We start from the raw sequence: 22015 nt of genomic DNA on the forward strand, positions 1-22015 counted from the left end.
AAATCCGCTTTCTCTACGCTTCTATTCTAAGGAATGACCTATCCAGATATCGTACGAGTCCTTGTCCTATCCTCGACTACCTAAAATCTGCTCTCGAGCGGTCCGTAAATCCATCTTCGCCTCGGTGCACACAGCGGGAACGCAGGATTACGTAACACAAAAGACGAAAATATAGTAATGGGCACAAAAATCAACAAGCATAGATGATATCCAAAGTGCCAAAAAGAGTCAAAGACAGCAAAGTGTTTATATGAATATATGTACATAACGAACAAAATCCCTTCAGAATGTAGGTACAACCAGTATCAAGTATTCAACGATCAGAATCCCCTTTCCTCAATTTTACGTGTCTTGATCGTCCCATTTACCTAAACAAGTCCCTGGCATGGTTCCTTTCCCCGCCATGCTTGAAGTACTTGTGCAGTATGTACGAGAGCCAGTCGAGAAGATCTTTCAACGTAGTACCTTCTGGTAGTGGAGGTGTATTAGCATCGGAGCCAGGGGTCGGGCTTGGAATGGCAGGGAAAGGACTGTTCAAAAAGCCAGACGGAATGACTGTAAGAATCTCATCGATCTGAGAAACAAGGGCGGTAGGCAGTACGACGCTCGAAGTGGGTGTGGTATCCGCCGCAACCGCAGCAGTGATGGCAACTGGTGAAGGGGCTAGTAATTCATCGGAGGATGATGCAGGAGCAGCAGTTGGAGCGGCGCAGTCGCTGACATCGATGTAACTTGTGACTGTGATGATCGAGGACGGAGATGCTTGAGTGATGGGCTCAAATGCAGACGTAGGAACCACTTCGGACTTGATCGAAGAAGGTCCTGAGGACGGGACCACAACAGGAGACGACGTAAATGCGGAGCTTGGTAGCTGAGAAGGGTCGACAGGAGTGGGAGACAAGGTTGGAGCCACGCTCAATGTACCTCCACTTGGCTGCGCACCAGATATTTCTCCTGAGATGAGGGCCGGACCAGGGATTGTGTACTCGATGGGTGCTGAGTAGAGGTTGAACAAAATTCCAGGGTCGGTGGACTTGTATAAAGCAGTACCTGCTACGCCGGCAGGATTGTTGGCGCCAGTTCCTGTGACTTGCAGGTTGATACACTGAGGATAGTTCTGGGCGCCATTATCTTGTCCAGCAGAGTGGAGAGCAATTATCTCGTGGCGAAGCACATAGTTTCCCGGCGCGATGTCGGTTGGAATCGTGACTTCCCAAGTATTGTTGTTGGCAATGAGTTCATCAGATGCCCATGTACCAGGCGCGGTAGATCCGTCGACAACACCACCTTGACTAATTTTGAAGAAATTCAGAGATGTCTTGTCAACCGCGGAACAATTCCCTTCGCAATTGGCCAGATAGTCAATCACAGGCCCATGATGACTTTCCGGCCAGACCGACCAGAAAAGAGAAACAGTGCCTCCGGCTGCGACCTTTGCAGACGCTCCTCCAGGGGTCGCTCCTTTATGGCAGATGATATCAGGGTTGGCGTAAGCATCTGGAGCAACAAATCCATTGTCTTGTGTTTCAGGGGCAGTCCATCCGATGACAGTAGGAGGGCTTGGCTGATACTGAAAGCTAGGATCGTATCCTTGGTACCAGACACCATCGGCAACGACCTCAATGACACGACCATGAGCCGCGACCGAAGTAGCAAGGGCTCCGATCAGAGCAGAAACTTGAAGAACGAACATGATAAGACAGATTCCAGATCAATGATAATGAATGTTAAAAGATAGTGTGTCGTTATTCCAGCTTCAATCTATGAAGAACGATGCGAGTAAAGAGTGTGAGGTCAACGACCGAAGAATGCAAGGCTTGTTTGGAGGAAGAGCGTAGAGAGTTTGAAGACAGGCGGCTGTACCTGTTTTATATCTGTTTCTCACAGCGATGAACTTTCGAGATGCCTCCGCCAACCATTACGTGCAAGCTCTGAAGTTGAGGCGGCTAATCGCAGCTGTACTGTCGCTATGGGAGTAAGATCATAATCTAAACAGCCACATGTTTCGTATCGCCAATGTAGGTGTGTTTGCGTCCGAGGAATATTCGGCAGTTGTGGTTAGATTGATTGTATGACAACGGGTGCATGTCTGAATCGGACAAGCACGAGGTACATGACTCTTCTGATGCTCAGAGGCAAGTCAGAAAAATTATGGTACCGACGTCGTTTGAATTGAGTGGAAGGACGTTCGATGGATATCAGGCGGGTAATGTTTGCAACTATTGCCTGAGGCAGAAACAAGGGGCTTTCATCTAAAACTTTTCATCTAAGCCACTGATTAAATTCTTAGGATACACAGCCTAATAGTCAATCACCATGCCACGTATCCTCACACACTTCTGAGATCTCATATGCCAGATACATGTTTTATTAGTACACTCCAGAGACTACGTATATTTGGGATCTTACCAACACTGTCAAACCCCTGGTCGCCTCCATGCGATATGCTATGAAATGCATTCCTTACCGCCTTCTGTATGGCCATGGTTTATTCGAAGTTGGCGCTAAATCGATGAATAGATCTCACGTTTGCCCGATCTACGTTTACCGCCCAGATGTTCCGTCACCCTAGTCAGGGATGAAACCTTATATGTGACAGCCATTCGTCTCCACCACGGCCCCGCCTTCTGGGATGCTATCCACTGAAAAATATAGTTTTTCCGTCTATCAGGAGACCCGGCATTTCATGTACTTGATTTGCCTCTCTTATGTCAGCCGTGTGCGCAAAGAGTGTAGATACCTCTGAGTCCAATTCTTGTCTTTTGTATCTTCGCAGCTCACTTTAGTGCTAGAAGATGCACAAATATTTTCTTTTTACTGCCAGAGTCGAAAGTCTTCCCTATTTTTGTACCGCGTGTGAGAATTTCGATGGCTACGTATATCGGGTTGCTGTTGACTTTAACTAGAGGCGACAACTAGTAACTGTAAACAGCCGCTGGACAGACATACTCTTACGAGGTTCAGATGATCGACGCCTTCGAGTATATCGCTCTCTCTTCCTTCACCATATTCCATCCAGCTTCTTATCTCAAGTCTTGAGAAGCAACAATAGATTCTTTGGGTGAGAATCATGACCACCTCTGTCGACTTTCCAACCTGCTGTCTACCCTTCTTTATCCTTCTCTTAGAATTGTTTTGATCAGCTGTGATCAACTCGAAATCCCAGTTTCCTCTAACTCGTTTTCTCCGTACAGAGTCTTAAGATTCTTCTTGTGTCAAATCTGCTATGTTTCGTCTGATCGAGAGGGTCATCCATGCCGGACGTGGTGCAATCTTTCAGTCAATCTTGCTATGACATAGTGCTCTCAGGTTTGCGCGAGAATCGTGGTATCGAAGAATCTGTATGTGATGGACTTATGGGAGTTAGCTTTCAATCCCTGATGGCATTATGTGAGTATAAATCACGTTTGACTTTGTGGTCGTGCCACAATGAATTCGTGTTGTGTTCTACCGGTCACAAAGCTTGGTCCCAATATCATAGCTTTGTTCTCATTGTAGTTCAGAGGTCGAATTTTCACTGCCTTTGCAATCAGCAGCTTTCGTATTCGATTAAGACTCTCATGGGTATCGGTCTTACAAACATACTGTCTGTAACCAAGCGATAGTGAGGCCATTGTAGTAGGACCGTACTCGATTCTTGCTTCATGGTCATCCCTGCCGCAGTAAGAACAAGTGCAAGAGGGTTTATTTCAAAGCTGTCATGGCTGCAGTTAGTACAAGTTCTCATCTTCATCTTGAAGACTGACTCGGTATGTGGTTTCAGAAATCACAGAGGCATGTAAGGCGCAGAGAGGAACTTCAGAGTAACTTTGGAGTGGATCTTCAAGAGACTGTGTGAGAACGTGAGTGGGTGTAAGTGTATCGTTTTGGTGAAAACTACCTCTGTGAACTGTAGACTCAGTCCGAGACGACGACTAAGGGCTCGGGAACCGCCCGCAAGACTGCCGCGCCAATGCTGCCGTAAGTGAAGAAGTCGCTATGCACAACCTCATCAACTTCAGTAAGACCAGAATATTTAGAATTCTATCTATATAGTTCTGTACATAGGAATTACGAGTGAAATCAGCCTCGACCAGGTCACTATCTTAAAGAGACTCAGAGTTGAACTGGAGTGCAAAAGAAGTCGTAATACACAAGTTAAAGATCACGTTTCCTTCAGAGTTGAACCAGGAGCGTAACCGACCAAAAAAATCTTCGGGATACTCTGAATAGGCGTGTCTTTGTTCCCTGCAATGTTACTATTTGACCAATTGCCCGAAGGCAAAGCTTCTTGGAAATGGGAAAACTATATTTTGTGATTCTGGGACTTTGGTTTCGAAATCACCTGCACAAGAAACCCGTGCTATTCCGGTCTCGATCTTCTACGCATCAGGCTCCCGTCACCCATGTCTCCTCAGAGTATCACCAGCGCTCCTTTGCCAAGCAGTACGCAGATACGCTCCTTGCTGCCAACGAATACACGGCACAACCTCACGAAAGGGGTCGCAGTTCCAACTTGGCTGGTAGACAATACAAAACTTCCGGGATCAAAACAACAGCCCTTCGTCCTCCTTCGCCTTCGTTATGATAACACGAGCCTTTGGACAGCTGAAGTTGGAGAGTGTGCACAAACGTAACTGAGAAACGATAGTATTAAGTATCCCAAGAGTATACAAGTACATCACGACAGCATATCTGTTGCTGATCACCATACTGCCCGATTCTTCTGATCTGGCTACCCAGGATCAGCCATCACCGAATCGGCTCCACCGGTTTTACTCCCTGCACATTGCCAGCGAAATATGGTTCATCAGGATATACGATGTCTGGCTCTCCTGGATACCCGGGCTCTCCCTGCTGTGGCTGATGCCAGGTACGTATAACATAGCCCTTTGCGGTGACAGCGAACTCATCTGCGATAGCACGCTCTGGTGTGCATCGCTCACCATGCACGAACGACTCCAACCCTGGCTCCTCGAATCCGCAGACAATCCAGAAAGAGTACACAGGGGCGCTTGAGAGAGGATTAGTCAAGCAAAGAGTCAGAGGAAAGGGAATCCGAGACATACGCAAGCCCTACAATGGCACCAAGAAAGAGAGGGACACGCATTTCGATACTGGCGAAAAAGCTTGAGAATATTGTAGCAGGACTTGTCAGAACGAGCTTCAGAAATGAAAGAGTACGGATTTTACCAGTCATAAAAGAATCGCTCCTTTGTTCTTATAGTTTGTTCTCCAACATAATATTACTGCAATGCTGTTTCACGCGGTTTTGCGCCGTGAAACAAGCACCTTACCGTCCTGCATCTACGATCCGAAGCACGTCCCATTCTTCTCTACGAGACCTAGACCTATCTGTGCTGCTTTGCCGTGCCACAGCTATGACTGGTGCCTATACAAAGGATATCATGGCCTAATTACTCATACAATACAGCTGGCTTTGTACTCCCTAGTTCGCGACAACCCAATTTTTCCTCCAAATATATCCGTATCCACACTTTCCAATAATTGACAGAATCACTGAAAAAACAGACAGGCTTGAATGTGTGCACTTTTGAATCGGGGAAAAATAGCAGTTCTTGTACCAGGTGTTCAGACTCATATCCACCGTCGCGCCTCCCGTGTACAGCAAGCCGAGCGAGATCTTGTCCTACACTTGTGTCCATGTTCTCACCTCTTCAATACAGCAGTATTGTACCTATGTCATACAACGCCGAATCACCAACGGGTCTGTTCGTTGTCTATACCAATGCCCTTCTCGACAGTTACCTTGCGGAAACACTGGCTCTGTACAAGCACCTCAGGCGTACAATAATCTTTCCGAGACTATGTGCTCGACCTATATATGCCAGAAGATCTTTCAACCAGAGTCCAGACCGACCGTCATACAAGCTATCAGGATCCATGGCCTCCCCATTACGAAGCACATGGACCTCCCATGCTTAAATGGCACCTCCATAACATACAAGCATACTCTCGCATGGCTCATTTGCACTTAAAGCTTCAAGAAGACTTTTTCGATGGCCAGAACTTCTAAACCACTCAGTCACTCCCCTCTCTCCCCCTGGACTCATAGACAAAACTGGTTAGATAAGTACCAAGATCACTTTTAACACACAACTAGCATTACGGACTGACATGTTTTCTCGTTAGCTACTATACCTACATACCCTCTTGTGCTACCGAAAAGCATCATTTTCGCTCATTATCGTATTAGGCCACCAGATATCCTGTATGGTGCACACTCCCATAACCGGTTCGTTGGTCTCCTTGTACCACTCTGTGATGATTGACTGCTTCTCGCTGAGCTGACTCTTGCTAGACAAGTTCTCATACTCTCGCGTACCTCCTCACTCTCGCATAGTCGAGGGCCTATACTTGCATGACCTACTTCCACTGACACCCCTCTACCACCTTACGTCGTTACAACACATATCTACCGTACAAACCACCAATACACTCTGCTCAGTCACACCCTCTCCCGAGAACCCAAATACAACCACGCACGCACACATGACCCACCCTCTCCTTTTCCAGCTACACTCTCATTCAAGTCCTACACCAAGACCAGAACAATCGTCCTACGCGTGTCAAGACACCCCAAACAGAACAGACCATACCAATTCAACTTTCACATAGCTCCCATCTTCCCTTCCTCCCTTCCCTCCCCCATAGTAATATAACACCAAACAAACATACATACCAACGTAGTACCCAACCACCCCTTATACTACACCCATCACTCCAGACCTACCAGACAGACAGGCCCAACACCGCTCGAAATCGACCCCCTTTCGATAACCATACCACACCCTAGCTCTCGAACATCGAATCCATAAAAACAGAAACTGTGTCGTATTGACTGTCACCCTTTTCTTCGTTCAAAACACAGCGTACTATGCAGCGTCTTGAGGAGTGGATGATGGGCCTTCTACCGTGTATATCTTCCTTCCTTCCTTCAGATAACCTTCGGGATATCTCTCTCCCCCCTAAGCAAATGTTATTTCCATGAAAAAGAAACTGGAAAAAGAGGATTGTTCGGTTCCCAAACAAGATCAACGAGATTGCGACAATCCAAGGTACTCAGCATAGTCGCAAATGGAGTTTTTATCGGTTTGCGCCCAAACTTCACACACATGGGAAGCGTGTCAAAAGCTCACGTCACCAATGAAGCAAGCTTTGCACGTTAACGGACGTACAAACGTACCATAGATCTAGATAGACGTAGACATAGGATGGGAAACAAAGCAATCACACATATCTTATCATCCATCACATTCATACCAGGTGGGTGCACAAGGAGAAATTTCGAATAACCACGATTTGCTACATCCAGTGGAATAACAACCAATCCATGCATTACCATGTCCATCGCAAAACAAGCTCCACAACCCACCACATCAGCTAGTACCACAACAATTGTGCTTCCCATGCCGAATCGTGATTTCTCCATCCGTAACAAACATTGCCCTATGATAGTCTCGTCCCATAATAAGCAAGACTTGTTTGTCCCCAATTTCGTGATTTTTATAACAAAGCAGTAATTCAAGGATGAAGAAGAAGTAACTTGCTGACCTAAGCCCTGGCAGACGCGCCTTCACGCACGGAAGAGCCAACACGTGCAGATGCAGGTGGTCTTGAACGTGAAGAGGGAAAGAAAGGAAATTGTGGTGACGTATCGTGAAAGCAAATATAGGAAATGCGTGTCAGCTTTACAAAGATTAAACCTCGCCCTCGCCCCTCAGATCAAAGTGCCACTGTCCGAAGCCGTTCTCTTCTTTGACAGGTGTACAGTATTGGACTGGATAGGTGTTGGGTTGTGAGTTTGGCTTATCAGAGAGACACGGTGCTCGGACGTATGATACCAGACGTTGTCTTCATGAAAGGTCGTATGCATGCTTGAGGGGGTAATAACAGTGTTGAAGTTGTGGGTGAATGCAGGTACATCGTCGTAAGGGGGCCGAGAAGCAAAGCCAATGCATGGTTGCTGTGCTTCTGTCAAAATCGAAGATCGAGTTTACAGACCGAGAAAGGAGATGAAGAATATCGTGCCGAATGTTGTACAACAGGGTTTGTCTTCGTGGCGGTTCGTGAAATGGAAACTCCGGAAATGGATGCACATCAGGATCTAAGTGTAGAATCGGCCGTGATGTTATGCTGTATGTATTGAACGCTTGGTCGAAGAAATGACGAGCTGGTGGTAGTACGTCTGAGATTGCCGCCGGTGCGTAGGAAATGAGAACGGTTGTTGATGACAGTTATACAGTCGCTACTCAAAAGTAACCCATGTTGTTGCCCATGCCTCCCGCATTGCTGTTCATGTTACCGCCGTTCATGCCGTACGAAGCAGCAGCACGCCCGAAGGATTGGTGCTGACTGTTCTGGAATCCAGGTTGGGTAGGATTGCCAATGCGCTGGGGGGACTGGTAGCCGTTTGCCAAGCCGACATATGGGTTCTGCGGGCTCTGGATGTTTGGATTATATGGGACTGCCTGAGATGCATGTGGCGAAGTCATTGGCGACGTCGCGAGCGATTGGGGATCGATCAGTGCGGGACCACTTCCTTGAGCAAGACGCGCTTCGCGGTCCTGGATTTTGGTCTGGATACGACGTCCGTACGGAGTCTGGCGGATTCCTGGAATAATTGGTCGCATTGCGTCAATCAATCGAATGCAAGTATCATTATCCGCGTAGTCCAACGCCGTTTGGATGACGTAATTGGCATACGGATCGCGCATGACGCCTTCAAGCTCTCCAGGAAGAAGAATTTCGTCAATCATGACACGCTTTATCTCATGAGCAGCCACGCGGATGCATTTTTCGATGACATTCGAGCTAAACTTTTGCTTGGACAGTTCCACAACTCTGCCCATAAATTTTACGCAAAGTGGGTGCGTAAACTTCTGCTCAGCGAGGTCCACTAGTGATCCTTTTAGCAACTGCCGATGAATGAGGAACTCGGGACGAGAACTTACAAATGTATTGAACGACGTAATTGCCGAACGGATCCTGAACGAGTTTGATGCTTGACTCACTGATCTGATGGATCAGCATATTCTTCTGGTCTCCCGATGCATGGTCGATACATCTTTGCAAAACGCAACAGCCATGACGGTGAGTGCCGACTTCGACGCAATTGTTGCCAACGGCACTGAAGATGAACTGGGCATCCTGAGGCTTAAGATGATTGAGACACTTCTGAATGACGTGATTGCCGTTGAGATCCTGGATCAACGCAACTACATTTGACTGCAGAGCCTCGATGATGGTAGAAATTTGCTCAGCGTTCAGGATGTACTCAATCATCTTCTGCAAAGCCCGAGTACCATGCTGATTGAGCGCAATTCCGACCATGGAAGGGGCGGCGTTCTTGATGAGCACAGTGCGCTGGTCATCTTTGGTATATTCAAGCAATTTCTGGCAGAGGTAGTTACCAAATGGGTCCGTCATGAGCTCAATGACTGCGTCTTTTGTCTCCTCAAAGATTGCCAAGGTGAAGTCTTCATTGCGTTCCTCGAGCTTCTTTTGAAGGAAACGACATCCGTACTGATCTTTACAGAGGGCCAAGATTTCATTGCGCTGCGTGTCAAGGTCAAAATCTTGAAAACGATTCTGCTCCTGACCAGCCGTCCTGCGGGATTGAATTACACGGGGCTGACTGTCGTTGAACCGACCTCCAGCAGCGTAGGCTTGGTACGTCGGACCGTATTGCGTGTAAGGGTTTTGATACATCTGAGGAACGGCACCCTGCGCCCACTGGCCTTGCTGGGGAACAATTTGTTGGTTCATCATATTCATTCCATATCCACCGAAAAATGCTGGAGCTCCGTAAGGGCCCATCATGGCACTGTTCGGGGTTGCGTTGACCGCGGCAGGTGCATTCGTTGGCGAAGCTACACCAGAATTGAAGGGCGCAGCACTCGCATGGAGTGCAGACTGACGAGTTACCGGACGCTGTTCTTCAGCTTGCGTAGTGGTAGCTGTCAAGTCTCTACTCTGACGATTGCTTGGGACACCTGTCGGGATACGACCAATGCTTGCATTATGGTTGTGGTAGTGGTTTTCAGCGTGCGAATTGGCCGTGCTAGGTGTGATTGCACCTTGGCCGCCATTGATGCCATTAGGGTTCTTGACTGTAGGAATATCGTTAGTGGAAAACGAAGATTGCAACTTTGGCATTGTAAACGAGCCGTTCTGTGCCGCATGGGCGGATGCTCTGTTTGACTGTCCGAATGGGCTGAACTTCAAATCCGAAGATCTCCTGCTGTTTCCAGGGCCAGCCATGTTTCTTGACGATGGCTCGGTGCGTTCTACAGGTGATGAAATGTTCAGATCTTCCAACTGCTGATGAAGATTGTTCATCGGGAGGCTTGACTGGGATTGGCGGTGACGAGATGCGAATGAGCTCCAACCGGTCTGTGACTGAGGTTCAGTACTAGGCGATTGTTCTGTTGCAGAGTCTAGAGCAGAGTACTGCATCGTATTGTTATCTTCACGTCGAATGAGGATCGGAAAGTTATCCTTGTCGTTTGTCGTGTTCATGTGAAGGAAAGACCTACGATCCGGCGAAGCAACTGGAGTGTGATGATTGACAGGTTTGTCTTCTTGGTCGTCGAAAAGGAACTTTGTAGTGTCAATGTGACCAAGAACAGATGCAAGATCTGGGAGCTCTGAGTTGACACGTTGAGATGTAAGATCGTAGCCGGTAACTGGCATAGATTTTCTATTCAAGCTATTGTTCTTGTCAGTGTTGTGTTCAAGGCGGGTCACGCAAGGGTGATATTGCTTGAGCTTGCTATTGTCCGTGCACCCGTGTGCGTTGTATGGGCGACTACCCCTAACAACCGAAGGTAGCAAACTGGACGGCAATGTCTCCGGCACGCGACACAATAGCGGTGACGTGAACTCTCGATGCTCAGGCAACAGGTGAAGTCAGGCAGCCATTACGTGTTTTGGGTAAAGGCTCGTATAGGGGAGGGGAGGGGGTACGTACGCTGCAGCTGCTCTATGATTCACACTCGAAAGCTCGTAGTCATCGTAATCATCCTCTTCCTCCTCATCGGAGTTTCGGCGGGAGCCAGGCATTGACTTCGAAGGTATATGAGAGATAGACTGGGAATGACCGTTATGAGAATGGGTGATCTGTGACCCAGATCTGCTTGGACGGTTCGAAAGGCCGGGAGGCGAGGCCAATGAAGTAATGCTTGCCGAGGAGTAGCGATTAGGCTTTGAGAAGGCATTCGGAAATCCACTGTCACGATACTCCGGTGGTGTTGTGGGCTCACTCTGTCGCCCTGGCATATTCCCACGAGTCAAATCGCTCGCTAAGCGATGCATCTCGTCTTCTTCACGGCGGGCTTGACGGTCAAGTAGCTCCATTTCGGCCTCGAAGCGTCGGCGTTGCTCTCGAAGATATTCGTATTCGAGTTTCTTTTTCTCCAGCTGCAAATGATGAGTAGGTTAGTCTGACGTTGAATTGAAGCCTGCGGAAAGTTGACGAGATGGACTTGAGGTGAACAACGAAAAATAATGAGAGGAATCGTGCAGATGTTTGCGAAAGATATATGGCGATACGGTTCAAAGAATTACCAGGTAGCGACGACTGATTTGCAGACTGAATAGAACTGAGAAGACCTGTTAAGAAGGCTGAACTTATTGTCCTTTAGACTTCAGGTCAGGCGGAGGTCTCGTTTTGGATTCAGTTCGCAGTTGCCGGGTATTTGTTTGACAGAGAGGGTATGTGAAGTAAGGAAAGAATCAAAGGTTCTTAAAGACGCTTATTGTAATATGAGAAGAAGTGAAGATCCCCGGTATTGTTTCCTTCAAACCTCACGAGGTCTGATCTCGGTTGCTGAAGCAAGGGGGGCAAGATGTACCGTGACGTGTACTTCCTGATTGACTGAGCGTGACATAAGATACGGGATAATACTTACAAGTTGGACCTTGTGAAACGTCTGAATAAATTCACAGGTTAGCGAATTATTTTCAGAAAACTACAAATTGCAAGAGCTTTGGAAATTGAATACACATGGCCACACAACTAGGAGATCACCAGAGCATGATTCGCAAGAGGTACTCTAGTGAAGCGTGTCCCACAGGGTGCATCCAACGAAGGAATTTTTGTTCGACTTACGGCTGTGGTATAGTCTGGCTGTTCGGCCGCCTGACGTCTTTGCTGCCCGATTGGAGAAAGAGGAGAAAGAGTGGGCAATGTTGGGACAGTGTTCGTGGTGAACCTCCTTTGTAAACTTCCTCGTGCGTCGTTGACGCCTGAGTTGTGATTCGACATTTGGCTTCCTATACTTCGAAGGGGGGAGGTAAGCGTAAAGGTTTCATCGCGAGGAGACTGAGCACTGCGGTAGCGCATGTCGTCGTGGCGGTCGCTGATGCCTGCAGAGTAGGCCATATTCGAAGTATCTGTACCTACAATGGGAGCGTTAGCACTCTGAGGGTCGGTGTCTTCTGAATTGTGTGGGGTTGTGTTGGCGGTGTGTGGGGAATTTAATGCGAGTTGGGTCGCAGTGACAAGGCCTCTGGAGCCGGGTACTTACAAGACTCACGGAATAAGAAGTGTACAAAGAAGTCGTAGAGTGATATGGGCCAGAGCCCGTGAAAGTCACAGATTGTGAGCAGTAGAAGTGGTGAGAAGAGTGCAGCAAAGAGGGAGCGTGTTCTTCAAACGCAGTGGGCGGGAGACTCGATGGATGGGCCCCTGGTAATGAGGCGCTTGCGCAAATGGTCCCTGCGTCCAGCGATTCTGATGATCCGAGTCGGTCCAGGGCGGTAGGATGACGGCAGGCAAGGAACAAGGGCTTTGAACTACTAAACGAATACAAAGAAGGTCCGGGCCACAAAGTTGAATTTCGTACAAATACAGAGTATGTCTAGGTGTGTGTGGATATGTGGAAAGGATGGAGGAAGGGTTGGAGGAGAAGGAAGCAGTAGTAGTAAGTAACCTGTAAACGGCACTGCCTAGGTAGGTGGTAGGTGGTAGGGTAGGGCAGGGTAGCAGCAGTATTAGCCGTGAAAGTAGCTATAACTAATCCCCTATTTTACGGTACAGTAGGGTAATTCCTCCGGGTCAATAACAGCTAGTGCTCCGCTGGCGACGGCGGCACCATCAGGCATTTCAAGGCCACCCACCCCCCAATCTAATACTGTACATACATAATAATACCAAAGCCGAGCTGCCTGCATCATGAACTAATACTAACTGTACAACGTTGTGCTTTTGTTGTCTTCTGCTACATCATCCTCCTCCTCATCCTGGCTCCTCTCCTATAGATACCTGCCTGCATACTGCATATACTGCGTCTGCATCTGCATGTGCCATCGACTATTCTAACAAGCCACGTCTTCCCGGCTCCTTAGGCCAGCCAACTCTAATGAGCCATCTCTCTCACTCTCACACACTCTCTCCCTTATTCCATTCTTCATCCTGCCTCCATAATTATATCTCCGGGAAGGTTTGTTCTGGAACGCACTATTGTCAACCACAGGCTACATCAAGAGTCACGCAACGTAACCCATGGGAGGGGCCGAGAGTAGACTCGAGAGGCTCGATGGTCTTTGTCTCTCTCCCTCTCTCTTTCTCTCACACACACACACTCTCTCTCTGCGGAGAATGCTCCACTGCGGGCACTGTCAATCATGATAATCTGCGGCGGCTGCGGTACATCAGCAAGGGGAATAGCAATGCTCCGATCCCTTCGCCGAAAGCGCTGATCAATTCGTCTCCCCAAGCTGTGCTGTCTAGGAGAGATCTGCTTGTGATTAGCGGAACACGGACGTCTGCGCCTTTGCCTCCGTAGCTACCGCACCATCCGCCAGTCATGTTTTAATTGAAGTCGCCATCACACTCGCCATCGCGGGGAACCACAACGTCAAACGAAGTGATGAGATGCAGCCGGGCGGGGCCGCGGCGCGAGCTACTGTTCCAGTGTAACAGCGCCTTCCTTGAACATTCTGCTCATTGGGGATTCATAACCGTTCCAAGAGGCCGTGGACAGGTGCGATTGCGATTTTAAACAACAGAATCCTACTGTTCTCTGGCTACAGTCAAAACGCAAATATTGAATTAGGCTCTTGAATCCTCACTCCAGCCTGGCAGAGAATCTGTCATCGTCTAGTCTCTCAATAGATTAGAGGCTTACTTCAGAGCTTAGCTGACTCGAGGACTCGATGGGAGAAAGACCGAATCACACTCCCAGACTGCTCACCGCTCCTTGTAGTACCAGCAAGTGCTACATCCACAGTCCCGACATGTTGCTGGCACTGGACAGGCACTGCTCGGCCCTGGAGCTTGCCCCTTTATAGTTAAACAGCGGCTTCGAAGTGGACCGGTGGTACTCGGTACGTAGCTGTTTCTTCCTTCTTCTTGTCGACTGCTCGACCTTGTAGCTTTTTTCCATCAGGGTCCTCTCCCAAGCATCCCACTTTTCCCCACCCTTCACGGCCGACTAAGACGCTGGGGCTGGGGTTGGTCTGGCGCTGGGGCTGGTCTGGCGCTGACTTCCTCCAGGTGGCGGTTAATTAGCTTTCGAGATCATGCATCTTGTTCTAGTCCTTGTACTCGCATTCCCAGGAAAGAGTTGAAGTGTGACGCAGCCCAACTGCTGGGGAATGTAATAGTGTCTCATTGTCAGACCGTTAGGCCGCTGCCACCTCCTTGCATCTCGACGCAACTACCAGCATGTTAGCTGTCGCAGAGGGGACCCTCGCGTCGCGACAAGGCTGCCATGATACATCGCGAAGCATCACGACTTTAAGTACCAGGCAGGCTAGACTGCTTTGCCCCGAGTGTATTGATTTTCGAGAAGGCAGCGCGGCATGGAGCTGATGGCAGAGTCTTGTTGTTGTATTTCATGTGAGCCCAAGCCCCTCACGATCTTCGTGGCGGCTGTAGCTACTTCCGAAAATCGGGGGGCACTGTAGTGATCTGCTGCGGTGGCTTGTTGCGCAGATATGTTACGTGTACCCGGTACTCGCAATTGATTTCTCTCGGATCTGTGGGAGCGAATTCTTTTGATGTGTGCAGCGCAGTACAAGCACCTGGCAAGTTTTGACAGATTGTGCCAGTGATATACCGAAAGCAATGATGATGCCACCAGTATCTTGGACTATCTCGGCCCCCCCTCACTCCGCGATGCTTGACGGCACGAGCTATCTACGAGCATGAACCCCGCCATCGTTAATTAGCTTTGAACGGAGCTCCCCCACCATGTTCGCCTTGATATGTCGCCAGATATATCAGGCATCAACTCTTTAGCGGCCCGTAAAAAGTAAAAAGCTGTCTGGCTACGCTGCTTCAGCGCGCGTGCAATGTCAAGGTCGCTCAATGATTCACGCGTTTCCTGCTGACTATCAGTATCTGTGAGGGCCACAATTATCAACTCCTAGGCCTCCTCGAGCGCCGATATGCCTCCTAAGGCTAGGAAGGCTGCTTCAGCGAAGCCCTCCGGAGATGCTGAAGCTCCAGCAAAGGTACCATTTGACTCACACATTCGGTCTGAAGCCTTACTTATTACGCTCTAGAAACCCGGGAGACCTTCTACAAAGACCAAGGCCGCATCCAGAGCGAAAGTGTCAAATGGAGCTTCAGCTTCAGATCCAGTCTCGACCGACGCTTCAGTCTCGACTGACGGTCCAGCTGGTGCGCCAGCATGTATGACTGAGCCTGCAACTGTAGTCGTGGAGGACGAAGATGCGCCTGGCACATATAAGCCAGATCAATCGGGAGTACCACAGGAGCGCAAGCCTACACGGCGGAAGAAGCCTCAGCACCCATCCAAAGCAGACACATTCGACCCTATACTTGAGCCATTCTACTGCAATAAGTCTTTGACAGACCCTATCAATACTGCAGAAGACAAGTGGAATCTATTACCTGCTTTTCTCAAGGTCAAAGGACTTGTGAAACAGCATATCGACTCGTACAACTTCTTTGTCGATACAGAGCTTCAAAAGATTGTAGATGCAAACAGATACGTCTTTAGCGACGTGAACGAGAAGTTCTTTCTCAGGTTCACTCGTATAAGGGTTGGATCTCCAAATCGCCCAGAGGAAGATGAAACCCCATCTCTCAAGTCAACTGTGACTCCAAATGAATGTCGTCTACGAGACATGACCTACTCTGCTCCCATTTTCGTTGATATGGAATACCGGAAAGAAAATAGAATTGTCCGACGAACAGGCACGCAAGTCGGTCGGATGCCAATCATGTTGAAGAGCAGTAAATGCGTTCTCAATGGCAAGACAGACAAAGAAATGTCCAAGTTACGAGAGTGTTCTGTTGATCCTGGAGGTTACTTTATTGTTCGGGGTCAGGAGAAGGTCATACTGGTACAAGAGCAGCTGAGCAAGAATCGTGTCATTGTTGAAACTGCGAAGGGTATAGTTCAGGCTTCAGTCACCAGGTAAGTTCCTTCGGCAACACGAAAACATGTTTCGACAAGCTAACAGTCTACAGTTCAACCCATGAACGCAAATCGAAGACATATGTGTTACTCAAAAAGGGCTGTATCTACCTCAAGCACAACGTCCTCAACGAAGATGTACCGATCGTGATCGTCCTTCGAGCGATGGGTGTCCAGACTGATAAAGAGATTCTCTTGTTGGTTGCTGGGGCGGACAATTTATATCAAGACGAGTTCACAATAAATTTCGAGATATGCCAGCGAGAGAGCGTTTTTACACAACAGCAAGCCCTCGAGTACATCGGTGCACGAGTACGAAGCATGAGACGGGGATTTGGACCACCGCAAAAGCGCAATTACATGCATGAGGCCATAGAGTGTCTATCATCCGTCGTGATCACTCACGTTCCGGTCACAGGACTGAACTTCAAGCCAAAAGCCTTATATGTGGCATTTATGGTTCGCCGAGTGCTTATGGCCATGCATGATCCTTCTCTGGTCGATGATCGGGACTATGTGGGAAATAAGCGTCTTGAACTTGCCGGACAGATGCTATCTCTACTGTTCGAAGATCATTTCAAAAAATTCACGACTGATCTGAAGTTCGCTTTTGACAAAGTCTTCAAACGCGCATCTAGGACCGATTTCGATGCCCATTCTCACATGGGTATGTTTGCCCACCATATCACCTCTGGTATGGAGCGAGCCATGGCGACTGGCAACTGGAGCCTGAAGCGATTCAAGATGGAACGGGCTGGAGTCACCCACTTGCTCAGCCGCCTAAGTTATATTAGTGCTTTGGGTATGATGACCCGCATATCAAGTCAGTTTGAGAAGACTAGGAAAGTGTCTGGACCTCGTGCGCTTCAGCCATCGCAATTCGGTATGTTGTGTCCCTCTGACACCCCCGAAGGAGAGGCTTGTGGCCTAGTCAAGAACTTGGCACTCATGACCCATATCACCACCGATGACGATGAAGAGCCTGTTCGTCAGCTAGTCTATATCCTAGGAGCTGAGGACATCATTTCTGCGAGTGGCAGCGAAATATACGGAGATGGCGCTTATATCATCTTTATCAATGGAACACCCATCGCATTAACGCGAGAACCCAAGAGATTCCTCAACGGCTTCCGCAGATTTCGACGTATGGGCCGGATATCAGAATTCGTGAGCATCCATATCAACCACCATCATAATGGAGTCCACATTGCCACTGACGAAGGACGAATCTGTCGTCCTCTAATTATTGTTGAGCGAGGACACTCTAAGGTCACTGTACGGTACCTGAAAGCTCTTCGTAAAGGGACTATGGACTTTGATGACTTCCTGTCACGGGGACTAGTTGAGTACCTTGACGTTAACGAAGAAAACGACTCCAACATTGCCCTCTACGAAACAGACATCAACGAACACACTACCCATCTTGAAATTGAACCTTTTACTATTCTCGGCGCTGTCGCTGGTCTCATTCCGTACCCTCACCACAACCAGTCTCCCAGAAACACGTATCAATGCGCCATGGGGAAGCAAGCCATCGGTGCTATCGCCTACAACCAATTCACCCGTATCGACACCCTCCTCTATCTCATGGTGTATCCGCAGAAGCCCATGGTCAAAACACGTACCATCGAATTGATTAAATACGACAAGCTCCCGGCCGGCCAAAATGCGACTGTCGCCGTCATGTCCTACTCAGGCTATGACATCGAAGATGCTCTTGTCCTCAACAAGGCCTCCTGCGACCGTGGTTTTGGCCGCTGCCAGGTTTTTAAGAAGATTTCCACGACCCTACGTACCTATGCATCCGGCCTCGCAGACCGCATTAATGGTGCAGCCGTCGACCGCAATAATCCACGACACACCCAGCTTGGTGTCGACGGCCTCGTCGAAGTCGGCGTACCGCTCGCACGCGACAACACCTACATGCTCAAAGAGACACCCACCCGCACAACATCGTCCTTCGAGAAACCCGACTCAACTGCAGTCACTGAGTTCAAGACTACTCCCATGAACTATCGCCTCCCAGATCCATGCTACATTGACAAACTCATGATCACAGCCTCTGACCAAGACACCCCCATCATCAAGATCCAAACGCGGCAAACGCGACGTCCTGAACTCGGCGACAAGTTCTCCTCCCGCCACGGACAGAAGGGCGTCGTCGGACTCATCGCCGAACACGCAGACATGCCATTCTCCGATGCCGGCATCGTGCCCGACGTCATCATGAACCCGCACGGTTTCCCGTCGCGCATGACAGTCGGCAAAATGCTCGAGCTGCTCTCCGGCAAAGCAGGCGTGCTCAACGGCACCCTCGAATTCGGAACCGCCTTTGGCGGCAGCGACCACAGACTCATGTCCGACCTGCTCGTCAAGCACGGCTTCAGCTACTCCGGCAAGGACTACCTCACCAGCGGCATCACCGGCGAACCCCTCCCCGCATACGTCTTCTTCGGCCCCATCTACTACCAGAAACTCAAGCACATGGTGCAGGACAAGATGCACTCGCGCGCCCGTGGCCCGCGTGCTATCCTCACTCGCCAACCTACCGAGGGTCGCTCGCGCGATGGTGGCTTGCGCCTGGGTGAGATGGAGCGCGACTGTCTGATTGCGTATGGTGCCAGTCAGTTGCTGCTGGAGCGACTGATGCTGAGTAGCGATGCGCATGAGTGTGATGTCTGCGAGGGCTGCGGCATGATGGGCTATCAGGGCTGGTGTGGCGTGTGCAAGAGCCGCAAGGGCGTCGTGCGTTTGACGATTCCGTATGCGGCAAAGTTGCTGATGCAGGAGCTGTTGAGTATGAATGTGAAGGCTGGGTTTGGGTTGGGCGAGGAGTTTCCTAGGGGAGAGTGAAGATTAAAATTGGGAGAGGGGGTGGAGGGGGTGGAAATGATGTAAAAGCATAGCGCGTTGGGGTGCATGGGAAGGTGTTTTGGGTGTGTGTGCATAAGGAGAAAAGATGTTACAGCATTTGCACATTGCATGGAAATGTAATTATTATAACCTATCTTGATTCTACGACCAAAGTGTTTTCCGGTGCCTTCACCGTTTTCAATTTTCGCTGTGATTATCATACACACCACGCGCCGATTCGAGTAGACAGACCCTCGATGCGCCAGGACACACCAAAGAACCGAAAAAGACCTGTGCTTCTTCGGGTCAGACTTTCTCTCGCAAGATTCCCAATCCAAGCCAACTTTCACTTTCTCCTATTATACACACACACCTTTCCTGCTTATCCCAACAGCCGGGGAAAAGAAACAGTCTCAGAAAGCAGCACCGCCCATATTCGCCTCGCCATTCAATGCACTCAACTGCTGCTCGGCCAAGTCCGCGCGCATTGCCTGCAGATTACTCTCCCGCTCCATGACCTCCCACTCTCTCAGACTCTTCCTTTTCTTCGCCTCCTTGTCGTTGATGGCCTGGCGCAGCCTCTCCGCCTCATCCTCCAGCTTCTTGAGCTTCGTGGTGTCGTACAGCTCCGGGGCTTTGACGCCGCCAGGGATGGGCATTGGTAGGTCGGCCATGTGGTCGTTGAAGCGCTTGGTGCGTGGGTATGTGGTTGAGGTGCTATTGGCCGAGCCACGAAAGCCAGGCGCGGCAAATGTCGAGGACGAGCCACCGCGAGGACCGGGGGGCGGCGCATTGCCATAGCTGCGGCTTTCGTAGCCTCCACGACCTTCGTATCCTCCACGACCCTCATAACCTCCACGGCCCTCATAACCTCCGCGTCCTTCATAGCCACCACGACCAAAGCCAGAGCCGCGGCGTGGTGGTGGGCCAGAGAAGTCTCGTGAAGGGTAATCGCGGGACGAGTCCAAACCGCCGCGGCCTTCAAAGCCACCGCGACCTTCAAAATTACCACGGCCACCTCCTCGGGGACGAGATGGCGCGCCAAGAACTGGATTAGAACCGCGGTTAGGCATGGCAGCTGGACCAGAGGGAGGAGACATGGCGGGTGATGGATAAGTACGAGATGCTCCAGAGGGTCCCGTGGGCGGAGCGCGCGTAAAACTAGCATCTCTGCGCGGACCAGTCGGGGGTGCGACAGACGAACCATTGGGAGGTTCACGATCTCTAGGAGAAGCCAAAGCTGAGCGAGCAATTGGTGAACGAGGAATGGGCGAGTGAGGGATAGACTCTCGAGGCTCGGGTGATCGCTCTCGTTCAACCTCACGATCGGAAATGCGGTGGCGGAATGCTGGGGATCTAGCGCGCGGAAGAGGCGAGCGTGGCCGAGGGGAGAAACGCCTGTCCCGAGGGGACCGCTCGTCATCTCTGCCGCCACGGAAGAAAGGTCGAGGTGAAGCCCTCCTGGAAGTAGCTCCAGACTCTCTTCCTGAATTCTGACCAGAGCGAAAGTTGTTTCGTGGTGGTGACGGCGATCTTCTCCTCCAGGTATCAGCTTTGTATGGATCTGGTCGATCATCGCGACGAAGGGGTGAGCGCGAACGGGCTTGCGGTCGATAATTGTTCTCGCGAGGAAGAGGAGAGAAGTCGCGTCTACGGGGACTGGCCATCAAGTCAGTGCTTCTATGATTGACTGCATTGGAAACCTGATACCTTTCGGCTCGTGATCTTGGTTCTTCGAACCTGCGCCTCGGTGGAGAATCGAACCTCTCGCGCTTTGGTGGCGGTGAGCGTCCCCTGCTTCTAACTGGCGAAGGTGACCGTCCCCTCTTGACTGGCAGCGGCGATCTTTCCCTACGTATGGGCGACCTTGGACGAGTGTCTCTCCCTCCAACATAGCTGTCGCCTCCAAGGCTTCCTCTTAACTGCGAGCGTGGTCTATCGTCTTCTCTTCTGAAATTCTCTCGGCGAGGTGAAGGCGCGCGACGAGGCGGGCTTCTTCTCCAGCTATCATTCTCAGCGCGAAAAGGACGAGGTGGTGTGCGTGATCGACGACGGAAGGTATCTGCAGAGCGGCTTCGCGGACGGCCGCCAGCTCGACCGCCTGAGGGCGCCCATGTATCGGCTGCTGCACGACCAGCCCCGCGAGGTGGCGGCGAGCGCGAATTGCGATACTCACGGCGAGGAGGAGAAGGTCGTCGATCACCTGCACCGGGTCTATAAGAGTTCCAGTTGCTACTGTTGATATGATCAGCATGGTGAGTTTTGGCAGTTTCTCTCTGCTGAGCTTGCGAGAACTGAGGCGAGCCAGCCAGTAAGGTTTCATGAAATATGCGGTTTTTGGAGTACCGCTCTTCTCTGACGTTATGAGATCGGTTCACATACCTCCGCTCGCGGTCACGGTCGCGATCCATTGTCTAGAGTCTCAGTCACTGGTGTTAGTAAGGGAGAAAAGTGACAGTGCAATACAATCTGCACCAAGCAGTGATAAGCGCTGCAAAGTAGAGCTGAGAAACGAGCGTCGATGTGGTGGAACTGACGTGGTGGCAGCGTGAAGTGAGGCATGTAGCTCGAAATTTTGATTCGACGCTGGCGACTGACGCGCTTGTCACGTGTTGGGCTTGGCTCATTGTCAAATATCACCTAGCAACCAGTGAACAAAGCCATGTTCCCCTTTCTGCGCACTTCACTGACCATATCAGCGGTTCTTTAGTTCGGGCTGTACGGACGCCGGGTGTTTCATACGGGTCATTCGCAGGTTCAAGTTTTGG

The 22015-nt window shown here is 50.0% G+C and overlaps 5 protein-coding genes across 5 annotated transcripts; 2 read left to right on the forward strand and 3 right to left on the reverse strand.

The window, feature by feature from the left end:
• Positions 1 to 244: 244 nt before the first annotated feature.
• On the reverse strand, positions 245 to 2044 carry EJ05DRAFT_513096 (uncharacterized protein). Its single transcript, XM_033748396.1, has one exon. It carries the CDS (start codon positions 1691 to 1693, stop codon positions 365 to 367), a length of 1329 nt encoding a protein of 442 aa, XP_033598057.1. The 5' UTR covers positions 1694 to 2044; the 3' UTR covers positions 245 to 364.
• A 2341-nt stretch (positions 2045 to 4385) lies between these two features.
• Positions 4386 to 5113, forward strand: EJ05DRAFT_503069 (uncharacterized protein; the record flags this gene model as incomplete). The annotated part of the gene is made up of 3 exons (XM_033747361.1): positions 4386 to 4600; positions 4647 to 4852; positions 4902 to 5113. 3 exons carry the CDS (start codon positions 4386 to 4388, stop codon positions 5111 to 5113), a joined length of 633 nt encoding a protein of 210 aa, XP_033598058.1.
• A 2951-nt stretch (positions 5114 to 8064) lies between these two features.
• EJ05DRAFT_108234 (ARM repeat-containing protein) lies at positions 8065 to 10803 on the reverse strand. Its single transcript, XM_033738984.1, has 2 exons — positions 8955 to 10803; positions 8065 to 8899 (listed from the first exon to the last, which is right to left on the reverse strand). The coding sequence occupies exons 1-2, from the start codon at positions 10693 to 10695 to the stop codon at positions 8253 to 8255; spliced, it is 2388 nt and encodes a 795-aa protein (XP_033598059.1). The 5' UTR covers positions 10696 to 10803; the 3' UTR covers positions 8065 to 8252.
• A 4842-nt stretch (positions 10804 to 15645) lies between these two features.
• EJ05DRAFT_442065 (beta and beta-prime subunits of DNA dependent RNA-polymerase) lies at positions 15646 to 19247 on the forward strand (the record flags this gene model as incomplete). The annotated part of the gene is made up of 2 exons (XM_033742015.1): positions 15646 to 16394; positions 16448 to 19247. The coding sequence occupies 2 exons, from the start codon at positions 15646 to 15648 to the stop codon at positions 19245 to 19247; spliced, it is 3549 nt and encodes a 1182-aa protein (XP_033598060.1).
• A 206-nt stretch (positions 19248 to 19453) lies between these two features.
• On the reverse strand, positions 19454 to 21783 carry EJ05DRAFT_108358 (uncharacterized protein). The gene is made up of 2 exons (XM_033738986.1): positions 21630 to 21783; positions 19454 to 21482 (listed from the first exon to the last, which is right to left on the reverse strand). The coding sequence occupies exons 1-2, from the start codon at positions 21656 to 21658 to the stop codon at positions 19661 to 19663; spliced, it is 1851 nt and encodes a 616-aa protein (XP_033598061.1). The 5' UTR covers positions 21659 to 21783; the 3' UTR covers positions 19454 to 19660.
• Between the last annotated feature and the right edge of the window lie 232 nt (positions 21784 to 22015).

The sequence above is a fragment of the Pseudovirgaria hyperparasitica genome (assembly GCF_010093815.1).
Source record: "Pseudovirgaria hyperparasitica strain CBS 121739 unplaced genomic scaffold EJ05scaffold_13, whole genome shotgun sequence".
NCBI lineage: Eukaryota > Fungi > Ascomycota > Dothideomycetes > Acrospermales > Acrospermaceae > Pseudovirgaria > Pseudovirgaria hyperparasitica.